Genomic DNA, 23791 nt, shown 5'->3' on the forward strand with positions numbered 1-23791 from the left:
TGAATTAATGCATGAGATATGACTTGGCTTGCATGCTGAACTTGCATATACTTTGGAGCATCTGTATATTGTATTATAAATATCACAATAAAACTTATTATTGTACATGGATATATTCAAAATAAAATCATACTAAACACAATTCTGGACACTTTTAGTGCTCAATGTTAAGTCACAAGGCAATCATTCAGCACATCAAATATTAGTGCATCTAAAATTAATTTAAGTCCTTTAAGTTCAATAGATATTAATTCATCATGGAGTATATAACTGGAAACAAAACATGGGTGTACAGTTTTAAAAATAAACTGAAGCTATATAACACATTACATAATAATAATGAAAGGCAAATAGTTCTAGTTATTGAAAATGATACCCAAGTGCATGAGGTATAGTTATCAGGAAACTTATTATTCAACCTCTCAAACTTACTGATGCAGTATTTGTGAAGCAGTAATATATTAAATAGATATTTTTTATGTGACCATGATGAGCACTAATAATGTAGTCCTTTACACCACACAAATATCATTGTACAGATATTTTGCAGTAACTCCATTAATCAACCAGTAATCTGAAACACTTATTCAGCATCTCTTGCACACACGAACAGAACAAAAGTGCTCTTTATCAATTGTTTGGATAACTTTTTATTCAAATGAAAACAAAAGATCAAAGTGTGATTCACAGTAAACCATGAAGGAGCACTTTACACTCATTTTGTTTCGACATAGCAACTTTGGTCACACAATATGACAATTTGGGCATTATGCTATGAAATGAACCTTGTGGAGTTCATATTCAGAACAATTGATCATTGGTATCATTTGAAATAATCCATTCTGCCACAAGGTTTCTACAAATACGTTAATAGCAAAAGGAGAGTAAGGAATAAAATTGGTCCCTTAGAAAATTAGAGTGGAGCCAAAAGAGATGGGGGAGATCTTGAACAATTTCTTTTCTTCAGTATTCACTATTGAGGATATTGAATTGTTCAGGGTAAAGGAAGCAAAGAGGGTAACTATGGAGACCATAATGATTGAGAAAGAAGTCCTGGAGTTTTTGAAACATATAAAGGTGGATAAGTCTCCAAGTCCTGATGGGATTTTCCTCAGGACCTTGAGAGAAGTTGGTGAGGAAATAGCAGAAGATCTGACAGTGATTTTTCAAATGTCATTAGAGATGGGTATAGAGTCAGAGGATTGGTGTATTGCACATGTGGTTCTTTAGTTTAAAAAGGATTCGAGGAGCAAGCCTGGCAATTATCGGCCTGTAAGTTTGACATCTGTGATAGATAAATTAATGGAAAGCATTCTTAGATAGTATAAATAAGTATCTGGAGAGACGGGGTCTGATTAGGAACACTCAAGGTGGATTTGTGCATGGAAGGTCATGTTTGATCAATTTTGTTGAATTTTTTGAACAGGTGACTAATAATGTTGATGAGGCTAGAGCAGTGGATGTTGTCTATATGGACTTCTGTAAGGCCTTCAATAAGGTTCCGCATTAGATATTAATTTTGAGATTGTCAAATGGATTCACCAGTGGCTGGAAGAGAGAGGCCAGAGAGTTGTAGTGGACAACTGTTTGTCAGGCTGCTGACAACAAGTGTGCTTCAGGGATCTGCATTGGGTCCATCGCTGTTTGTCATATATATTAATGATCTGGATGAAGGGGTGGTAAATTGGATTAGTAAATATGCAGATACTAAAGTAAGTGGAATTGTGGAAAATGAAGGTTTTCAAAGATTGCAGTGGGATTTGGACTGCTTAGAAGAGTGTACTGAAAGATGGCTGATGGAGTGTAATGTTGATAAGTGTGAAGTGCTTAATTTTCTTAGGAATAATCAAAACAGGACACACATAGTAAATGGGAGGGCATTGAGGAATGCAGTGGACAGTAATATCTAGGAATAGCAGTGCATCATTCCCTGAAGTTAGAATCTCATGTGGATAGGGTGATGTCGAAGGCTTTTTAGTATGTTGGCCTTTATAAATCAATGCATAGAATACAGGAGTTGGGAAGTGATCTTGAGACCATTCAAGGCATTGGTGAGGCCAAATTTAGAGTACTATGTGCAGTTCTGGTCACTGAATTATAGGAAGGATATCAACAAGTTAGAGAGAGTGCAGAGAAGATTTACAAAAATGTTACTTGAGTTTCAACATCGAGATTACAAAAAAAAGATTGAGCAAATTAGGCCTTTATTGATTGGAGTGTAGAAGGTTGAGAGGGAATTTGATAGAGGTATTTAAGATTGAGAGGATAGATAAAGTTGATGTGGATAGGCTTTTTTTCCATTGAGAGTAGGAGAGATTGAAACAAGAGGTCATGAGTTAACAGTTAAATGGGCAAAAGTTAGAAGTAACATGAGGGGGAACAACTTTACTCATTGTGGTGGCTGTGTGGAATGAGCTTCTGGGAAAAGTAATGGCAGCAGGGTCAATTTTGTAATTTAAGGAAAAATTGGATAGGTATATGGATGGGAGGGGAATGGAGGGTTATGGGCAGGGTGCAGATAGGTGGGACTAGAGGATAATACTTAGTTCAGTGTGGACTAGAAGGGCCAAAATGGTCTGTTTCTGTGCTGTAATTGTTATATGGTTATGATAAAGGTTTCAAAAAGAAACTTTGTTATTTTCTTTTCTAATTTTTCAGGATCTGGATGTCACTGGTAATGCAGCTATCTATTACCTTGTCCTTGAAGTTAAAATGTTGAGTCATCTTGTACTATTGTAGTTCTGGTTTGTTTAAAATTAGATCACCAAGTACTTATTAGTGAGAAAGGTTCTTCTGCGAACAGATCGGCAGATTGTCTGTAACATTACTGAGCTGTGCAAAGGGCACAATTTATAGAACAAAGGATCATAAAAAAATGAAAATGAATTAGCATCAAGATCAGTCAGCATGATAGCAATGTAATGGGGTCCATTCAAGAGTCTGTTGGCTGCAGGGATAAGAACTGTCTTTTTAGCCTGATGGTACATGCTTTCATACTCTTGCTTTCTCCCTGATGGGAAGACAGGGAAGAGTATGTGTGTGTCTGGATTATGATTGATCTACCAGTATGTTGGTTGCTTTTAGGCTTGATAAATCTAGGATTTAGTTAGTGATTTCAAAGGACTAGTGGTGTATCTCCAAGCAGGATTCAATGCAACCTGAAGGAAATCCTAAAAGCTGTTAGAGTAGCCTAGGCAAGTAACAGCTGTGCATTTTCTGGAAGGTACACACTGGGAAAAAAAAACTCTATGGCAATTGGGATTGTTTGTATGGTTGATTGGGTATCCGTTAAGCACATTGCCTGACAGTTGGCAGTGTTGCCCTGTACTAGAAAAGTTGATTCTGCAGGACTGATGTTCAGTATTACAGGTGAACTATTATCTGGTTACATATCTTTTAATGAATCTAGGGCTTTTAACATAATTTGGTTGAATAAAATTAGCAGAAAGCTAGCTTCTGTGATAATGGAGGTCCAGAACAAAGTCATAAGACGCATCTATATGCTACTTCTGGGTGAATGTGGTTATGAATGCTTCAGCCTTATTTCCTGCACACACATAAATGGACTCAATCATTTTGAGGAAGAAAATATTATTAGATCCTCCTCTCACCCATTTAATTGTCCACTATCATTGCAATACTTCAATTGAATGATTGGTTGGAGAGTGCTTAAGTCAGTTGATTGCATCTTGTTTTTTCCTGCCCAGCATGCACATTAGCTACTCTAGGCTGGCATCTTTTTTTTAGGTATGACTAAAGGTCCTGGCAGGTACTTCTGCATTTACTGAACAATGGTTGACACTACTTTGATAGTAATTATAGACTAATGGTTATGCTGGTCCATACTATTACCAATTATGGTGATATACTTTTCTGCCATTGCTAATGGTGCACATTTCATGGACGCTATTTTAAGCTACCAGATCCTCTCAGAATCTATCTTATTTGGTCAATGGAGAGTGACCTTTGTATGAAGACAGGATTTCACAGTGGTCACATCAAATGATGCTATCATGGCCAGATGCATGTGCCACAGTTACATTGGTGAGGACGAGGTCAAGTAAAATTATCCCTTGTGTTGGTTCACTCACTACTTTTCCTGTTGGTTCACATAGTATTTGCCACAATCCCAGTTTGGTAGCTATGATTGTCATGTCTCAGCCTGTTGAGGCACTTCTGGTGTTACCAATCCACTCCTGGTGATGGATGTAGAAATCTTCCTCTCAAAGTACAATCTTAGTGTTGCTGAATATGAAGGTGCAGTGATTTATGAGCTGGGGGAAGACTCCTGTGTGAAAATCAGCATGTTTTCTTGCTTAGATTTGACTCATTCCATCAAACTATGGTATTAGACTCAAGGCCTATCAAAGTCACTTGTAGATCACTGTGGTTCAATCTTTGGTGGATCTGTCCTCCTGAAAGGACAGGATGTTACCCCAACATTGTGATGGAGAAATCTGAAGTTAATAAAGATCCTTAATAAATCAGTGTTACTACTTAATTCAGATTGGCTGATCTGTTGCACATTACAAGTTGCAGAAAAAATATCAGATTAAGAATTTTAGAATCTCTTCTTTTCTGAGTTAACAACTAGATTTTAGACTTGGAAACAGCAATGGCATGATCCACGGTAAATGTGACAGGTAAGTGAGACAAGTAAATGGTTTTTTTTGAAAGTAACAATGCATACTAATCACCAACAGGCATTCTTTGCAGAACCATACCAGAAAACTTAAATAATGACAGAAGCAAAACGACAGTTGGTTGATTTTTCTAACTTTATGATATCCCCATCTTCAGCTAATTCTACTGTTTCCATTCCCTCTTTATGTCTGTAATTTTTCTATTTTATCTTAATCTTGAAGGGTTCTGACCCAAAACATTGACCATTTCTACCCATGGAACATTGCTGAGTTCTTCCAGCAATTCTTTGTTAGCTACTACAAGCGCCTGTTCTTTAGCGATTGTCAATTTAAGGATTAACACTGGCTGCAAACATTTCACAGCTCAGATAGAAAGGTACCTATTGACGACAGAGTAATGCTCTGGAAGAAGACAAGAGAACAATGGTGTTTATTCAACAAAAACAGATGGTGAGAGAGAAGTCATAGGAGTACAAGTCATATGTTTGAGACACTTAAAGGAACAAGATTTTCAGTATTGATCAGCAAGTGATCTGGAAACACAAAGGTGAATGACTCAGTGAAATGGATAATTCTGCTAATTCTCCTTTTCAGGGAAATTATTGTTCAACCACCACCACCTTTGTAATGGTCATTTTGATTGATCAATTAGGCCCTTTCAGGTACACCCTCCGCCTTGAGGGCGACAGCACAGGAGTGGATCTTAACTTGAGGACTCATCTTTCAGGTGGCAGCCCTAAAAGGCTGCTTGCAGCATTGCCTGATCCACCTGAAAGGGCCTAATCATATCCAGGGGTGCCTCGTAGTGCCTCCAGATCAGAAGGAGGCAGGGCGACTGGTGCTGCAGCGCCACCCATCATAAATATGCAGCACAGCAATGGCTGTCTTCCCTACCCATAATCCCCCATGCAGGTGGAACTGCTGTGTTTCCCACAACAGTTCCAGCTGCATGGGGGATTATGGGTGGGGAAGACCGCCATTGCTATGTTGCATTTTGAACACAGAGAGCAGCCCCGGTGCAGGGGCAGCCAGCTGGGCTGTGACAGCCCGCACTGGCCCCGATGTCTCCCACCAGCCACCCCACCCCAATGTCCCCACTGGCTGCCACTGCTATGATGGCCCCTGCTGACCTCCCCTCCCCAGTGGGGTGGGGCGGGGGGTGGCTGTGGGGAGTTGGGTCACTGGCTGATAGCCATCAGCCCACCCCAGGCAGCAGCTGCACATTCAGATGCCTCGGCGGAGCCTGGCGCACCACCAATGATCCCTCCCTGAGAAGGATTGGCGCATCGGAAGCGCTTCTGCTGCATTCAGGTGAGTATGTCTTTAGCTGCAGGGGGGAAAATTATGTGGCATTACACTGGAGTGTTCAGGCCACCTGAAAGGGCCTATTATCTGGATAAAGGAAGCAGGATCATTCCTTCATTTAGCTTGTGACCATTCTGATGGTCATTTCATTTGACCCATGCCTGGGTTTTGGAAGCATCATGGAAGTCACGTGTTTCATTTCCCCTATACAAGAGGGGAGTGGTGACAATAATTCGTATAAAAAGACATTTCTCTGCATGAAACTCAACAAGGATTTGTGAGTTTTTAGCAGTCTGATCACACAGTTTCTCTCATCTCCTTCGTAATTACTTCTGAACATCAGTTTAAAAGGCTGAGTTTCAACTCAGGATTTCTAAGACTGAACTTTGAATTGACAGTCTAGAATTATGTCTAAGCTGTAATGATTTGGGTATACATATACATATATACACACACATAGGTATATTCATGTAAAGTTGGGGTTAAGTTTAGTTAAGCTGTTATATTAATAGTTGTCAATACATATATTGTTTTAAAAATAATATTGTCTTGGTGAATTTCTTTTGCTGCTGGTCTGTGATATAACACTGCTCAAGATCAAGCCAGAGGTTAGAATGTCCGCCCATCCTTCCTATGCACAGGAATGTCCGCCCATCCTTCCTATGCACAGGAATGTCTGCCCATCCTTCCTATGCACACTGTCTCAACGCGTAAATTATGTTGAGTTGTATTATTAATAAAAGGTAATGCTGCCATGAGGAAAGTGTCCTGAAAACTTGCCTCATGTGACAAATCTCATGGAGAATTGTTTCGTTTAAAATTAAGAGAATTTTAAACATTTTAAAGCAGAGCTTTATGCATTAATTCCTCTGTAACCTTAATTGAACCAGATATAATGAACTTTAAAATGGATAACAACATTGTAATGCTATTTAAATTAGAAAAATGCCAAGTCTATATGTTTAGCCAAGATATCTTCAAACGTGAATAAGCACTCCAGAATAATATGCAGAGAGAAGCCATTGTGATACCACACATCATAGACCATTTTTATATCAATACAAAAATATGAAGACATAACACTTCACTCAGCTCAGATCTATCAGTGTCACTTTTTTTCCTGTCTTATTTTATAACATGCACAGTTTGAGAAAAATCACTTTATTGTAATCTTCGAGCACTAAAAGATTCATGTTTAAAACACTGGTGGGATTGAGCATTCTTGATTGGGAATCACTGACAAGGCTTACTGTGTAATATTAAATTGTCCATATTAAAATGAAAATTTAATGCTGAAGTTTTCAATTTTACGATATCTGAACAAAACCAAAAATCTACAGGTGGTCATTATTATTGTACAGTACAGTACTTGTGTTCATGTGGAAAACAGATGATCACTGCCCCTTACTGGATGGAAGCATTAGTGCACCCTCTCTTTATAGGACTATGCCTTGAATGCTTGGTTCAAAGTTCATTCCTGTGAGTATGTTTACTGTATTCATCCTACCATGAGTGAAACAATGACAGGTTGACACACCAAATATGATAAACCTGAAAATCATACATTGTAGATACTTAAAGATAATAAGAAATTACTGCGTTCTTCCTTGTAGTCTTGAAGATTGTGGAAAAAAGTGCCTGAGTTTTATCTTCTAGTCTAATGGATTAACGTTATTAGATCAACCACAGAGATTATACAATTATTCTGAGCTAGTAGTTGGGAACAAAATGATCAATGGGAAATAGATTAAGAAAAAAATACTGAAACTAATCAAAATATATCTGAATAATAATAAAATGAAATGTTAAAAAACATATATAATATCCTGAACTGAAACTTAGACAATGTAAGTGGGAAATGGGGTGTGAGGAAAATGAAGACTAAAATCAGTTTTCCTAACAAGTATATATTTAGGAAGAAAAGGTAATTATTAGGAAGAGTGATGAAAGGAGAGATGGATAATGGGGTGAAAGGTGTGGATCTGTTTCTCAAACAGAGAAGATGTATGCTAAGCAAAGAGCAGGAAAGTGAAATAATGTATTATTCTGGACAAAGTATTTTGGCAATGAAAAAGAGATGAGTTTTATGGAATATGAGAAGTAAATCCTAGGCCAGTTTCCAAATAATACCGTTGAGGCCAACAATCACATGACTGAGAAGTAACTGCCACTAATGCATAGAAGATACTGTGCAAAGAATATTTTGGGTACAAGCTAAGAGAGAACAGTGTGACCAACACAAATAATGAGTAATGTGTAAGGTTCAGTTCATATTAGTGCAAAAAGGGATAAATGACAAACAATTGGTTGTACCCAGGCAATGTGGAACTTTGATGAATGGTTATGTGTCTAATGTAAAATCCCTACTGTGCAAAAAGAACATAGCCTGCACATTACCCAGCAAGAATCACAGAAACACAAGCATAAAAAGAAAGACATTAAACCCATTGAATCCATGCTGGATTATTGCCTGATCAATTTCATTCTCCAAAGTTCTGAAAATAATTTTCCCTCAACTACCTTTCCATCTTTGAATTGACTGCTTACACAGAATCACAAACTTCCTCCATATAAATAATAAATCCTCATCTTTTTATCTTTTCCTATTTCATATAATTTGTGTGTTCTGATAAGGACACGAATGAGAATAGCTTTACTTAATTTCCTTTATATAATCCCAAAATAATGATGTACATCTCTATTAAATTTAGTTTCTACTTGGCCGATCACCTCTTCATTAGTTTTTAAATAAAATTAATTTTTAATACCAACTTCCACTATAATTTCTGCAAGAATGTTTCAGGATCCAATAAATAGAAAAGAGTTATCGAGATATTCTGCCAATTACTTTGAATCCATGACCTCTGGCTCATTCATCAGAGGAAATAAATTTTCTACATTTACCTCTGTAAAACCTATCAACCTAAAAAATTCTTATTTGCTTCACATAGAACTTTTCCCCGTAGAGATAACATTTTTTACTGCAGTTTAGTTTGAATTATCCACATTGCTGGAACTAAAAGTAAAATCTGAGAGAGCAATGAGTTCATGAAACTTTGCTCAAATGCTTTTTTCAAAAATAACAATTACCTTATTTTTTCACCACACTCATGTTCAGACTTGTATCCATCAAACTCATTTTCAACTTCTGTTTCTTCCAGACTATCGTAGAAGTCCTGGCCTTCGTCGTCTCTATTCTCAGCATCAAATTCAGTATCTAAATTGTGAAATACCACATCTTCATTTTCCTGAATGGTTTGTTTCAGCTCCATTTGGTATTGCTTTGCTTGAATTAAACTATCAGAATCAGACTCTAATGAGTCATACAAACCTAAGTGAAAACTCTTTCCTTCACCCAATGGAAATAGCCCTTCTGGCACCTGCTTTGGTTGGATACAAGCCCATGGATTAAATTGTATATTTCTCTGTGCTGGATTCTTATTATCCAATGGCATCATATTGAAGATTGTATATTAATTCATTGTTAATTGTAAATGCAAAGAATGAATTTATAGGAAAGGATTAGAAATGATGTCAGTATCAAGAGGACTTTCTTGATGTCTTCATACTCATAGTAAAATCATATCTTGTGCAATGTTGCAGCCGAATGATTTAACTGTTTTCACCTCTGAAATATAATAAAATACAAAGAAAATTAAACTATGAAACAAAATTGCAGATGCTAGAAATCTGAAAAAGTTGTAAAAGTTGGAAACATTAGGTCAGGTAACAGCTGCAGAGAGAGGGGGAAAAGTTCATATTGCAGTTCAAAGACCCTTTGTTAAATGGTCAGTCTGATAAAGGGTCTTTGTCCTGAAATGTTAACTTTATTTCTCTTTTCACAGGTTCTGCCTGGTCTGCTAGATTGTTAATCTATTCTATGACTTAAAAAAAAACGACATAATTCTAGTGTGGTAGAAACTTGCTGACATTTACTTACATTTCAGCATGATTTTAAAAACATTGAGAAATAATTTTATCATTCCATTGTTACAATAGAATCTAACATTAAACAACACAAAAATCTGTGAGACCTCAGTACATTTTCCATGGATACTAATGCACAAGTATGATATTGGGTTCACTTTAACAATCTCACTTATGCACTAATAGCTTTTTTCCCCATTTTCTTGTATCATGATCCTCATGCCCTCTCTGCAGGAGAATAACAAATTAATGCTAATTTGCAAAAGGAGGTGTTACAGCCACAACCTGCTCAAAAATGATCAAGCGTGGTTTTGAAAAATTGGAGTGAATTCACAATCAAAGTACCAAATTATATTGACATCCATTCTGCAACCTTTGACGTGATTGAATATGTACTTTGAATCTCAATGCCCCGTGTCCTTTGACCAGCTGAGTAAAATTGCTTACACCTTCATTCTTGCTCACCTCTTCACTTGTATCCAGAAACTTCAATACGACTTTACTTGCCCTCTACGTTTATTGTAGTAACCATTTCTACCCATCGATGCTGTCTGGCCTTCAGCAATTCTTTGTTTTCTCAAATTTCCAGCATCTGCAGTTTTTGTGTTTCTCTCCTGTATTCCCTTTGACCTGACTTCACCCTTCCGTGCTGAGCCTCAGAACTTCCAAGAAGTATACTTGTTGCTGATGGGAATGGCTACACCAATGTGTACGTTTATAATATTATGTATTGTGTATGCAGATATCTATCTCTATACCTAATGTATACATACAGATAGAAACACACAGTACATAATGTGTTATGTGCTGTGTCTACATTAGGTCGTGCGGAGAAACAGCCTGGCTGTCTGCGCAGTCACTTGAACTTCCATTTAACCGTGGAGATGAAATCTCTCGTTTCAGCAAAACATGAATGAGAATTGGCAGTGATTTATCTTTGGCTAAGAACCGATGACGTTAGACTTTACCCGACACTCTTCCCCGAACCCAGCGACAACCCCGCTGTTGGCCCTCCCAGAGGTCAGGGTTCAGCGCCGGGGCAGCTGGTGCGCACGCGCAATCAACAGTCGAGGGACAGTTCCGAAACCCTCCCTCCCTCCCACCGCCAGAGTTCGCGTTTAACCATCGCTCCGCTTCGGAGACGAGCTGCCGACTTTCACCCCGACTAATTTACCAATTCGTAACGCTGTAAATCTTCCGCCGCTGCAAAGACACCACGCACATGCGGCGGCAGCGAACTGACGAGCACCTCAGCCCCGCGACACCACGCCGTCGCCACGGCAACACCGTCATTACGTAATCGCGCAACCTGCAGCGTCTGTCAGATATCAGTCGGGGGTTGGTCAATGTGTTGGGGGTGGACAATGTGGAGACTAGGACAGGAGATTGTGCACATCAAAGTGTTCCTGGAATATGGCTGGAGTTTCATCTAAAATTGTTAAATGACAAATCATCTCAAACCAAGGAGTTACTTCTCTCTCTGCACTGAGATTTGCTCCAGCATTTTGATTTTTTTTGTTGCAAATGAGACAATACAGTCAGCTGGAATGTTTACATGTAGTGCAGTATTATTTCAGTTACTGCAGGGGTGCAGGGTTAATTTTTATAGGTGCTGAAGCTGACAAAATGCCTTCCATTTCCTATTATCCTCTCTCTATGTGCGTCGCATACAATTTGTGTGCCGGTGTTGAAGTTTGTGTATATAGGCTATCTGGAAATATCAATTATGAGAAAGCCAGTACAGGTTTTCCTCTGTAACAGAAATAAAGTCAGGGAGCCAGTTGAGAGGGAGAGAGATTTTTTTAAATGAGACATACAGGCCATTTCAGCCCTCAAGTTCATGCCGCCCAATTGACACCCTATTAACCTACACCCCTGATATGTTTTTGAACAGTGGGAGGAAACCGGAGCCTATAGGGAAAATGTGGGATTTGAATCCCGGTCCAGTCCCGATCACTGGTGCTGTAAAGGCACGTGGCGCTAACTGTTCTGCCAATGAGTCGCCCTCATAAAATATGGGCCTCTATTAGAATCGATTATCTCTTCTGCCCAAATCATCTCAAGTAATCACAGTACCCCTTGGCTCTAGAATCTATAATGTCTTTGACATAAAGGGGCTAAATACCATTGCCATTCATTAATCAGCTTCCCGCCCAAATGCAGCTGATTAACTCCCAGCACTTGTCAGGAGTGATCTCGCTGTCAAAAGTGACAGAATGTGCATAGTCATACTGAAGGCGCCAATGAGACCGAGGCTTCACAGAACTTCACCCCAACAGCTTTCATCCCCATTGCTGGTATCAAAGACTTTCTATTTACGGTGAAATTGGGATTTTCAAATGTTAATGAGTGACTAAAACTGAGGCACAAGTCACTTTCAAGCAGGGAAAACACCAGTCTATAAAGGTAGAGGTTATTTGCCCTTATCTTGAAAACCTTGATGGGGCAAGTTTCTTAAGCAATACACTGATGTGGCTGATTGAAATGGATCAGTCTGTGTCCAGGAACAACATATCTCTCTCTGAAAACTGACAACCTTCCTGAAGCGTCAATTCCAATCCTTCCCAGGGAAGGACAATCAGCGGATGCCTGACCTGAATGTACAGCCACTGAAAGTGGCTGGTTAGGGACGGGCTGATAATGCTCACTCACCCTTCTCCTTCCATGACCACCTCAAGGGAGGTGTGGCTGTTGGGGCAGCAGGAGCCGTCAGTCAGTGGGGGCCAGCGGGAGCTGTCAGGTTGTGACAGCCTCATTGGGCTGCTTTGGGCTGGGCTGCTCTCTGTGGATCAAAACACGACCATCTTCCTTAGCTATAACCCCCCACCCCCCTCCCCACGCAGCTGTAACTGCACTGGAAAACCAAGGTGGATTGTGGTCCTTCTGGTCCCTTGTCAAGAGATGAGAACCACACAGAAAACCCAAGACGCAGTACATAAGGTCAGAAAAATTTGATGAAAATTATAAGAGTTTAATAACTTTGAAAAATCCTATATGTGCTTGGTATTGCATAGCCTGTAGCCAGCACAAACTGAGGAAACTGTTCTGCCAGTATATGTGGAAGGATATCACTAAGATTTTGGTATCAAATTGAGCAGCAGGTTGTGGCGACAACCTAGTCTACTTAAACAATTCAGCAAAAAGAAATCCTAATACTTAAGAATTGACCACAAGGTCCTTCGGTCCAACTGTCCTGCTAACTGCCCAAGTCAGTATGCAGACATTAAAGGTACACCTTTGCACAATTCAAATACCACTGAGGAAAGTTTGGCTCACATAGATATCTCAGAGGCCGGTATGTTGAATGGTATGTTCTAATTCTTGAGTATCATATTGGGCAAACAGTCATCTGGCCAATTTAAACAAATCGAATGAAAGGTGTTTCACCACAATAAATTTTCAGGATACTTTGATAGCCTTGGAAAAATTATTCCTGCAAAATGCCCAAGTCAGTTGGTAGATGACACAGTCGGATTTGGTTTTGCCATGGAACGAGAAAAAAACCATCTGGGAACATATTCGGAAATCAGGCTGGGAAATGAGACAGACTATCAAAAAGAGCGGAGATGGGATCTCAGTGCAAAGAATGTGTTAAATCACTCCTAACCATGGTAAACAATACCCTGATCTGTCAGTGTTTTTAACTTCTTTCTTCTTTTCTTTGGCTTGGCTTCGCGGACGAAGATTTATGGAAGGGTATGTCCACGTCTCCTGCAGGCTCGTTGGTGACTGACAAGTCCGATGTGGGACAGGCAGGCACGGTTGCAGCGGTTGGAAGGGAAAATTGGTTGATATGGGTTGGGTGTTGGGTTTTTCCTCCTTTGTCTTTTGTCAGTGAGGTGGGCTCTGCGGTCTTCTATAAAGGAGGTTGCTGCCCGCCGAACTGTGAGGCGCCAAGATGCACAGTTGGAGCCGAGATCAGCTCACTGATCAATATGGCAGGCACCAAGAGATTTCTTTAAGCAGTCCTTGTACCTCTTCTTTGGTGCACCTCTGTCTCGGTGGCCAGTGGAGAGCTTGTCATATAACATGATCTTGGGAAGGCGATGGTCCTCCATTCTGGAAATGTGACCCACCCAGCGTAGTTGGGTCTTCAGCAGCATGGATTCGATGCTTGCGGCCTCTGCCAGCTCGAGTTCTTTGATGTTGGTGATGAAGTCATTCCAATGAATGTTGAGGATGGAGCGGAGACAGCGCTGATGGAAGCATTCTAGGAGCCGTAGGTGATGCCGGTAGAGGACCCATGATTCGGAGCCGAACAGGAGCGTGGTTATGACAACAGCTCTGGACACGCTGATCTTTGTGTGTTTCTTCAGGTGGTTGTTTTTCCAGACTCTTTTGTGTAGTCTTCCAAAGGTGCTATTTGCCTTGGCGAGTCTGTTGTCTATCTCTTTGTCGATCCTTGCATCAGATGAAATGGTACAGCCGAGGTAGGTAAACTGGTTGACCGTTTTGAGTTCTGTGTGCCCGATGGAGATGTGGGGGGGGGGGGGGGGGGGGGGCTGGTGGTAGTCATGGTGGGCAGCTGGCTGATGGAGGACCTCAGTTTTCTTCAGGCTGACTTCCAGCCCAAACATTTTGGCAGTTTCCGCAAAACAGGATGTCATGCGCTGGAGAGCTGGCTCTGAATGGTCAACTAAAGCGGCATCGTCTGCAAAGAGTAGTTCACGGACAAGTTGCTCTTGTGTCTTGGTGTGATCTTGCAGGCGCTTCAGATTGAAAAGACTGCCATCCATGCGGTACCGGATGTAAACAGCGTCTTCATTGTTGAGGTCTTTCATGGCTTGTTTCTTCATGCTGAAGAAGATAGTAAAGAGGGTTGGTGCGATTAAGAAATTAGGAAATAAAACATGGCTCACAGGAGGGACATGGAATACCAGTACTATTGCCAAGGCAGAACAACTAACATGAGAAAAAGATGCCTCTAAGAAATGGAAAAACAGAATTAAAGATTGGAAAGAGGAGGCCCCCACAAAAAGTGGGATGAGGAAAAAAGTAAGAGATCGGGCAGTGCTTCTCAATTTTTTTTTGCTTAAGGTGGGATGTGAGTGGGAAGGGAAGGTTGAGAATCACTGCTCTGGACCCAATTGTTACTGAAATATTTTGCTTGAGAAAAAATTGTCATTGGCCCATTTCCTTGGGAGTTATGAAACTGTGCACATAACGAGTCAATTAGGTATGATTAAAACAGTGGTTTTCAACCTTTTTCCTTCCACCCATGTACCACCTTAAGCAACCCCTTACTAATCAAAGAGCACCTATGGCATAGACAATACTTAAAGTGGTATGTGAGTTGAAAGAAAAAGATGGAGAACCACTGAGATAGAGGGATAATGCAAGCAGCAGGGGCATAGCAGTCAACAGTCAAAATGAACATCAAAAAATCTGGCAGGTATTACAATCAGAGTGCAACTGGCATGATAAAAAGCAACAGAAAAGAAAAAGGAAAAAGAGACAAAAGCACCTAATGATAATAAGTTAGTGAAAAAACAAAATGACAGATGACATTGTGTCAGGCATAGTGAACCTATTTATTCATGATGATGAGGAAGTGGAATTATTAGATTCCCAGTGGGCACCCCCTTCACCATATATGCCACCTCAACCTCTTACCCCAAACCACCCCTTTCAAAGACAGAACCTACTCCCACAGTTCCAATATATTCTGACTCAGATGAAGAAAAAGTGGGGGGATGATGTCAGATATGGGACAACAGCAGAGATGGTAAAATCTCATCCAAAGAGATACACTAGAAAGCCACCCAAGCTACTACCGAACAGGACAGTCCACAACCCAAGGGAAGGCTGTGGGAATCAAAATAGTGTACTGTTACGAGCCCAAAGGACCCCAAAATCCAGCAGCAATAGACATTTACCAAGACAAGTAGTTACTTAAGCAAAAGTTGTTTTTAATTATTTTTAAACATATAAACAAAATCAAACTTTAACTTATCTCTATATTTAACTAAGCCAAATTAACCCCCTTCTAATTCTAACTGCACGTGTATGATGTGTGTGTAAATTTAAGAAAAGACCATGTCAGTAGTTCCTATGTTTGCGCGAAAGCCGCACTGTGATTCTGGGAGAACATTCTCGGTGACACTAGGTATTATTCTATTTAGGAGAATCCTAGCGAAGATTTTGCCTGCAATGGAGAGCAGCGTGATTCCCCTGTAGTTTGAGCAGTCTGATTTCTCGCCTTTGTTTTTGTACAGGGTGATGATGATGGCATCACAAAGGTCCTGAGGCAGATTTCCTTGGTCCCAGCAGAGCTTCAAAAATTCATGCAGTTTGGCATGCAGAGATTTGTCGCCAGCCTTCCAGACCTCTGAGGGGACTCCATCCATACCTGCTGCTTTGCCACTTTTCATTTGTTCAATTGCCTTATATGTCTCTTCCCGGGTGAGGACCTCATCCAGCTCTAGCCTTAGGGGCTGTTGATGGAGCTGGAGCAGGGGAGATTCTTGGACTGAGTGGTTGGCACTGAAAAGAGATTGGAAGTGTTCTGACCATCGATTGAGGATGGAGATCTTGTCGCTGAGGAGGACTTTGCTGTCTGAGCTACGCATCGGGCTTTGGACTTTGGGTGAGGGGCCGTACACAGCCCTGAAGTTGCCAATGTCCGCGCTGAGCTGGGTTCGTTTGGCGAGGCTAGTCCACCACTCATTTTGGATCTCCCGGAGTTTGCGCTGAAGATGGCTGCATGCGCGATGGAAGGCTCATTTCTTCTCTGGCCAGGACAGCTTTGCAAGGTGAGCCTGGTGGGCAGCTTGCTTCTTTGCCAGCAGCTCCTGGATTTCCTAGTTGTTTTTGTCGAACCAGTCCTTGTTTTTCCGCAGAATCACAGTGCGGCTTTCGCGCAAACAGAGGAACTACTGACATGGTCTTTGCCCTCAGACAGCTCCAAGAAAAATGCAGAGAACAAAACAAAGGACTCTACATCACCTTTCTTGACCTCACCAAAGCCTTCGACACCGTGAGCAGGAAAGGGCTTTGGCAAATACTAGAGCGCATCGGATGTCCCCCAAAGTTCCTCAACATGGTTATCCAACTGCACAAAAACCAACAAGGTTGGGTCAGATACAGCAATGAGCTCTCTGAACCCTTCTCCATTAACAATGGCATGAAGCAAGGCTGCGTTCTCACACCAACCCTCTTTTCAATCTTCTTTAGCATGATGCTGAAACAAGCCATGAAAGACCTCAACAATGAAGACGCTGTTTACATCCTTTACCGCACAGATGGCAGTCTGAGGCACCTGCAAGTTCACACCAAGACACAAGAGAAACTTGTCCGTGAACTACTCTTTGCAGATGATGCCGCTTTGGTTGCCCATTCAGAGCCAGCTCTTCAGCACTCCTGTTTTGCAGAAACTGTCAAAATGTTTGGCCTGGAAGTCAGCCTGAAGAAAACTGAGGTCCTCCATTAGCCAGCTCCCCACCATGACTACCAGCCCCCCCACATCTCCATCGGGCACACAAAACTCAAAACGGTCAACCAGTTTACCTATCTCGGCTGCACCATTTCATCGGATGCAAGGATCGACAACGAGGTAGACAACAGACTCGCCAAGGCAAATAGCCATTGTCATACCCACACTCCTGTTCGGCTCTGAATCATGGGTCCTCTACCGGCATCACCTACGGCTCCTAGAACGCTTCCACCAGCGTTGTCTCCGCTCCATCCTCAACATTAATTGGAGCGACTTCATCCCTAACATTGAAGTACTCGAGATGGCAGGGACCGACACCATCGAATCCACGCTGCTGAAGATCCAGCTGCGCTGGGTAGGTAACATCTCCAGAATGGAGGACCATCGCCTTCCCAAGATCATGTTATATGGCGAGCTCTCCACTGGCCACCGTGACAGAGGTGCACCAAAGAAGAGGTACAAGGATTGCCTAAAGAAATCTCTTGGTGCCTGCCACATTGACCACCGCCAGTGGGCTGATATCGCCTCAAACCGTGCATTTTGGCACCTCACAGTTCGGCGGGCAGCAACCTCCTTTGAAGAAGACCACAGAGCCCACCTCACTGACAAAAGACAAAGGAGGAAACACCCAACACCAACCAACCAATTTTCCCTTGCAACCGTGTCTGCCTGTCCCGCATCGGACTTGTCAGCCACAAACGAGCCTGCAGCTGACGTGGACATTACCCCTCCATAAATCTTCGTCCGCGAAGCCAATCCAAAGAAGAAGAAGAATATATCAAATAATTCGTGTAGGGAGAGAGGGACTGCTATTATGGGGACTCCTGGCTTGCCATGATGTGGTATTTTCGCACATACCCAACAATCTGTTTGATTTTGGTTCTTTGCCTAATTAGTACATAGAGAGATAAAATAATTTTTATGTTCAATATGCAAAGCTATGTTATGTATAAGTACAAATTGAAATAGTAAGCGTAAAAGTTTCATTATTGTAGTTTTCTGTTCTTTTTTACTCCTCTTTCCTTCCTTCTGTGGCTGGTGGTGGGTCCACTGGTCCCTTTATTCTTGAAGTGTGTGTCCACCCCTTTTCCTTCATTCGGTCCGCTGTTTCTGTGGTCAATAGTACTAGATATGGTCCGTTCCACCGGGGCTGAAGCTTTTCTTCTTTCCTTGATTTGATCAGAATCCAGTCACTAGCATTCACAGAGTGGATAGGGAAATCCAGAGGAGGGCTCTGCACCAGCAGACCCTTAGCTTTTAAATCTGCAAGAGAATGAGAGACTGCCAGTAAATAGTTCCTTAAAAACACAATTACTTTCGACTGTAGGTATTCCTTCTACCTGCCCCAAATACGGGAGTCCAAATAACATCTCATGTTCTGTCATGGGGCTGTCTGAATTCTGAGAAGAGCCATCGGTAAGCACTTGGTCCAGGGTAATTTAGTCTCTTCTTTTACTTTTGTAATTTGCCTTTTTAAAGTGGCATTCATTCGCGCTCGATTCTTCCCGAACTCTGTGGATGCCATGGTGTATGCAGATTCCATTTTAACCCTAAGACTTCACAGACCAGGCTGTGAATTTTAGAAGTAAAGTGCGTTCCCTGATCTGAATCGATGGATTCGGCTATTCCATATCGGGGTACAATTAGTTCCAGAATGATTTTTGTCACTGCGTGTGCAGTGGCATTGACGGTGGGGAATGCTTCAACCCATCTCGTGAAGTGGTCCACTATTACTAGTAGAAATTTCTATCGCTGGATCTTAGGGAGTTCAGTGAAATCCACTTGTATCCTCTGAAATGGCCGGATTTCTAAAGGTTGTCCTCCAGCAGGTATAGCTCTCATAATTTTCTTATTAACCTTTAAACAGATCACACAGCAGTTCACTGTCTGTCTTGCTAGGGTATAGACTCCAATGCGGGCATAAGTTTGTAAGAATACATCACATAGTGCTTGTGCTCCCCAGTGGGAGTGTGAGTGCTGTTCTCCTAGTATCTACCGGGTGATTTCTTTATTTAACAATTGTCTTCCATCCAGGAGCCACCATTTTCCATCTTCTGACTTCTTTGCTCCCATCTTTTCAATTTGTTCTTCTTCAGGGAGTGAAAAGATAGGTATCTTCTTCAGCCCTTCTCTGAGAGGTATCAGAGTCATCATGTGCACTGTTCCTGATCGTGCCGCTTGTTGGGCCAGTTCATCAGCCATCCGATTTCCTTGTGCTTCTGGTGAGTTCCCCTTCTGATATCCTGGTACATGTACTATGGCAATTCTTTCTGGTTTGATTAATGCTTCTAATGTTTTTTCATTTAGTTTCTCATGAGCCAGTTCTTTTCCTCTTGCTGTTATCATCCCTCGTTCTTTCCAAATTTTCCCAAATGTGTGTACCACTCTAAATGCATATTTCAAATCTGTATATATGGTACTTTCCTTCCCTTCCAGGGCTCTCATTAGGGCATACAACTTGCAGGATTGAGCAGACGCTGCCAGGCAGACGCTCAGTTTCCACTTTGGTTCCGTTAACTCCATTAACGATAGCATATCCACTGTATCTCTTCCCATCTATACAGCTTGATGATCCATCTATGAACCACCATTGTTCTTCTGAGAGGGGCTTCTCTTCTAAGTCATCTCGACTTTTCATTTGCAGCTCGACCACCTTGTTACAGTTGTGCCCTGAGTCCTCTGGTTCTTTATCTTCTCCTGACGAGTACAGGAACTGTGAAAGGTTCAGACATTTATTGTTTCATCCGTACTGGCTGGAACCACTGCTTTAGGTTTATTTTGAGTGGGGTTATTTGCAGTCCTCCTCTGTTTCCCTCTCCGGCCCAGACACAGTCCCCAATGTCCTGGATGTCCTTTTCCCTCAACGGGTACAATTTCACCATTTGTAAGTCCTTCCACTGGAGCAGTACCGACTCCTAGATCTCGTCCCATCAGATTCATCCCAGCTTGAGGAATCAGGATCAGGTCTTCAATTGCCTCCCTGTCTTGATACCCTTGATCATAGAGGTCTTCATAACTCTCCCCCCTACTCCCGATACCTTTAATTGTGGAGTAATGAATCTAACTCTCTCCGGTAGAACATTTAATGATGATCTAGTGGCCTCTGTGTCCACCAGAAAAACAGCATCCTCTTTGTTGGGTCCCATCTGGAAGAAACCCATGATACCTTTAATCCTCCCCAAAAGTCATCAGAGGGATCGCATCCCTTTCCCTCTTTAATTCGGGACATTCCTGTTTGAAATGTTCCACTTTCCCACAATAGTAACACCCTGCCTGCTGGGGTTACCCAAAACTCAAGTACATCAACATAACAACCAGAACATTTCCATCGCTCAATTTCTCAGAGGCCTCCCTCTGGTGGAGCCTAATCTCCAGGATGGAAGGTATAAGTCTTGTTGAGGAGGACTCATGTTGAACTAAATCTTTGGGGGTCCCAATCCTGATAACCCTTGAGATACTTTATCTGCTGCCTCATTGTTAAGAAATCACATCTTTATCATGGGTATGTACTCAACTTTAAACTGTCAGAGTATTTCTGGCTGTCTTTGTTCTCTGCTCTGTAGTATTCTGCACAAACTTGCTGCAGTATCTCTTCTTCTGGGCTTCCTGCCAATTTGCCTGGCTGGTAACTTATGCTTTTATGCTGAGTTCTCTCTGTCCTCACTGAGAACAGCTTAATTTTTAAACTGTGCAAATGAAGACAAACATGTTTTAACAAAAGCTTATAGAATTTTCTACAGACTTTAAATCTTAACTTCTTTGTTACAATGGCCGGATGATTTATATGGCTCTGGGTTCGAGCACTAACAGTATCAGAAAAAACTTTGGGTATTGCTGGCTAGGGGTCTAGATAAATTAGTGGTGGGCCTCAGGGGGTCCCCGAGGAATACTCGGGGTCACTCGTCTCTCCCTCCTCCATCAGCCTTAGGACTTCCATTTGACTACGTAGTCTTTGTTTATCCTCCTGCCTACCCTTTGCTTTTTTTCATTTCCTGATTTTTCCTTTCTATGTGCACATTCTTTCTAGAGGACATCCAGAGGTTTACTGTCCCCCCTTCTGCCAGTTTTACAGCATTAGTTTGGCAACCTGCAAGCCTATCTCTTTTCTTTCTTGTGCCAACAGGCGCCACTTTCCAATGAGCTCTTTAATGAATTCATCATCCCAAGTACCCCCCCCCCCCAATGGCCAGCCTTCTCTCCCTTGTCTTTTATTTAATGTCTCAGAAACTTTTCGAATTATATTTTGATCCTCCAGCTAGTTGTATTTACACAATTCCCCATTGTACCTTAGGTTCCCAAAACCTGAGCTGCCCGAGCACACACACACACTAACAGTCCACGACCGGACTAGTTCCCCGAACTCTGAACTGAGCTCCCAGAGCTCTTATTCAACCACGGTCCTGGACTGCCGAGTTCCCCGAAATCTTCCCGGAGACATTCCTTGGTCTCCGACCCGACCCTTTTACAGGTCTATTTCTCTTTTTCTCATGTTTTTTCCTTCCTGTCCAAGCTCTTCTGTCCTGCCTCCTCCAGCTCCGGAGCACAAGCCTCTACCCCCCATCAGACTCTTTCACCTGTTGCTGTTCCTCGGGAGGGGTATCACCAGTATCCTAGTGATCCTCCCCTCCCCTCTGACTGTCATACGGCGGGGGCAGGTGCTTCAAAGGATCCCAGGGAGGTACATCTTCCTCCTCATTTTTTCACAGCAACCTTAAACAATTCGGTCGCTCATAATGTGACTCATGATGAGAGCTTCTCTCATTTAGGAATAAATTTAATTTCTGACATATCCAATCTTCATCTGACCCCAGTCGGGGCCACCAAATCGAAGACCCCAGAATCAGAGGCTGAGGCCATTGGTAATAACAAAACTTTACCATAGTCTTTCCCTGGCCCCAGTTTCCTAACATCCATCCCAACGGACTATTGGGTGGAATGTCAGCCCGGGACCCCCCACTCTGGGGTCCCTTCTTCTCTCTTATTACCCATATCCCGGGTCAGATCCTGGTCGCCCGAGTAGTACTTAATCGTCAACTTTTTTGTTTACCCGGGTCTCGTGCACGAGAGTTGCCCCGACCGAACCACTCCTCCTACCGGAGTCCCTTCATTCTGTTCCACTCCCTCAAACGGAGCCTCCCTAGTTCCTGGATATCACTCGCTCAAACCGCTGACAGCAAGCAAGGAAATCGGAGACCACTGAAATCAGTGGGGTGCACCCCTCTCGCTCTTCGGTCGCCAAGCGGTGGGAGTTCAGGATCCGGGACGAACCCCCAAGCCTCCCCTACTTGTTAATTCTACTCCTCCAATATCCCAATTTCTCCCCTAATCTCCTGTCTTCCTCGTTTTCCCTTTCCTATTTACTCTATTTCTTTTCCCACAGGTGCAGCCTGACCTGCTGAGAAAATCTGGACTAGGAGCATAATTCCAGCATTTTGATTTTCTCTCACCTCTGCACTCTCTGCAACATTTCGCACCGGCGGGTGCGGAGGGATAACTTTTAGCCAATCAGAACAAGGCCCGACTGTGGATTGATGTCTGACTGAGCCTATTACGATGCGGGAACGGGAAAGCTCAGATGGGGTCCAATGGCAGCCCAGATCTCTGAGAAGGCGGGGCCGTTTTTCATTGGGCCGTTGCGTGCGCATCGCCGATGTGGAAGCGGCCTGGCTTCCAGGAGCCGTAAACAGTGGGTTGGTGTCGCGATCTTGTGAGAAAAGTGGCTTCTCTTAATTAATGTTGAAGTTCTTGACCCAGAAGGGATCGTTTCCCATGCAGATCATTGCAGTGAGACGGGAGCATGTGAGGAGAATTGGTCTTCTGCTTCTGATTGCAGTGGCTCTGCTGCTTTACAGACTGAGGTACTGAATGGGGGAGCCTGTGCGATCGATCGCCCCATCGAATTTTTTAACACCCCCCCCCCCCACGCATGTGCACTTTTTTTTAAATTTCAGAGGCCCTTTTTTAAAAAAAAGAGACCCACAGTATCTGCTGAAGTCCCTCTCTCTTGCATGTGCCTCAGAGAAAGGTGGCGCGTTGCCCTGGTAACTCGCAGCTCCCGTGGATTCCGCTGAACGGTTTGAGAATGGCAACATGTAGCAGCGTCGCTTTCAGCAGTGACGTCACCTCGATACTTCGTTGGAACTGTATCGTTTTTAATTTGAAATGGCTACTGCGAATAGAGTGACCCTGCTCGCCCGGCAACACAGTATCGTTTAAGATCAAAGCGTGTCTTTTGGGATCGTGGACAATTTGGAATAGTGTGGCTATTTGTGGCTGGATTGGCATATGTTGATAGTGTTTCCAGGAGCACATTTTAATGCACTCTTTTAAGATGTTAAAAGTGTTGTCAGAACTCCCCCAAGTGAACCCAATGAGTGGAAAGGGAGCCTGGGCGTCAGGGCCCAGCTTCGGAGAGAACAAGTGGGTGACTGGATGAATAATGACATCAGTGGATTATTGGATTTTTTTTTGTTGCTGACCTTCA

General features: G+C 42.3%; 2 protein-coding genes across 9 annotated transcripts in view; one reads left to right on the forward strand and one right to left on the reverse strand.

Moving 5' to 3' along the window:
* The window catches only part of jhy (junctional cadherin complex regulator), a 99355-nt gene extending 88191 nt beyond the window's left edge, over window positions 1–11164 (reverse strand). For 3 of the 5 annotated variants that reach the window (XR_011343301.1, XM_069894541.1, XM_069894537.1), the window contains exons 1-2: window positions 11050–11164; window positions 9039–9576 (exon numbers count right to left, since the gene is read on the reverse strand). Coding sequence is in view for 4 of the 5 variants with exons in the window: in XM_069894541.1 (XP_069750642.1) it covers window positions 9039–9406 (368 nt within the window). In the remaining variant the exon portion in view is untranslated. Of the gene's footprint in view, window positions 1–9038; window positions 9577–10340; window positions 10943–11049 lie in introns of those variants that run through there. The other 2 variants (XM_069894540.1, XM_069894538.1) reach the window with 2 other exon arrangements.
* Window positions 11165–22937: 11773 nt separating this feature from the next.
* The window catches only part of LOC138741057 (beta-galactosidase-1-like protein 2), a 55287-nt gene continuing 54433 nt past the window's right edge, over window positions 22938–23791 (forward strand). Inside the window, exon 1 of one of the 4 annotated variants that reach the window (XM_069894545.1) lies at window positions 22938–23165. In XM_069894545.1, coding sequence (XP_069750646.1) covers window positions 23041–23165 — 125 coding nt within the window. In that variant the 5' untranslated portion in view covers window positions 22938–23040. Of the gene's footprint in view, window positions 23166–23452; window positions 23728–23791 lie in introns of those variants that run through there. The other 3 variants (XM_069894544.1, XM_069894542.1, XM_069894543.1) reach the window with 3 other exon arrangements.

The sequence above is a fragment of the Narcine bancroftii genome, chromosome 8 (assembly GCF_036971445.1).
Source record: "Narcine bancroftii isolate sNarBan1 chromosome 8, sNarBan1.hap1, whole genome shotgun sequence".
Classification (NCBI taxonomy): Eukaryota; Metazoa; Chordata; class Chondrichthyes; order Torpediniformes; family Narcinidae; genus Narcine; species Narcine bancroftii.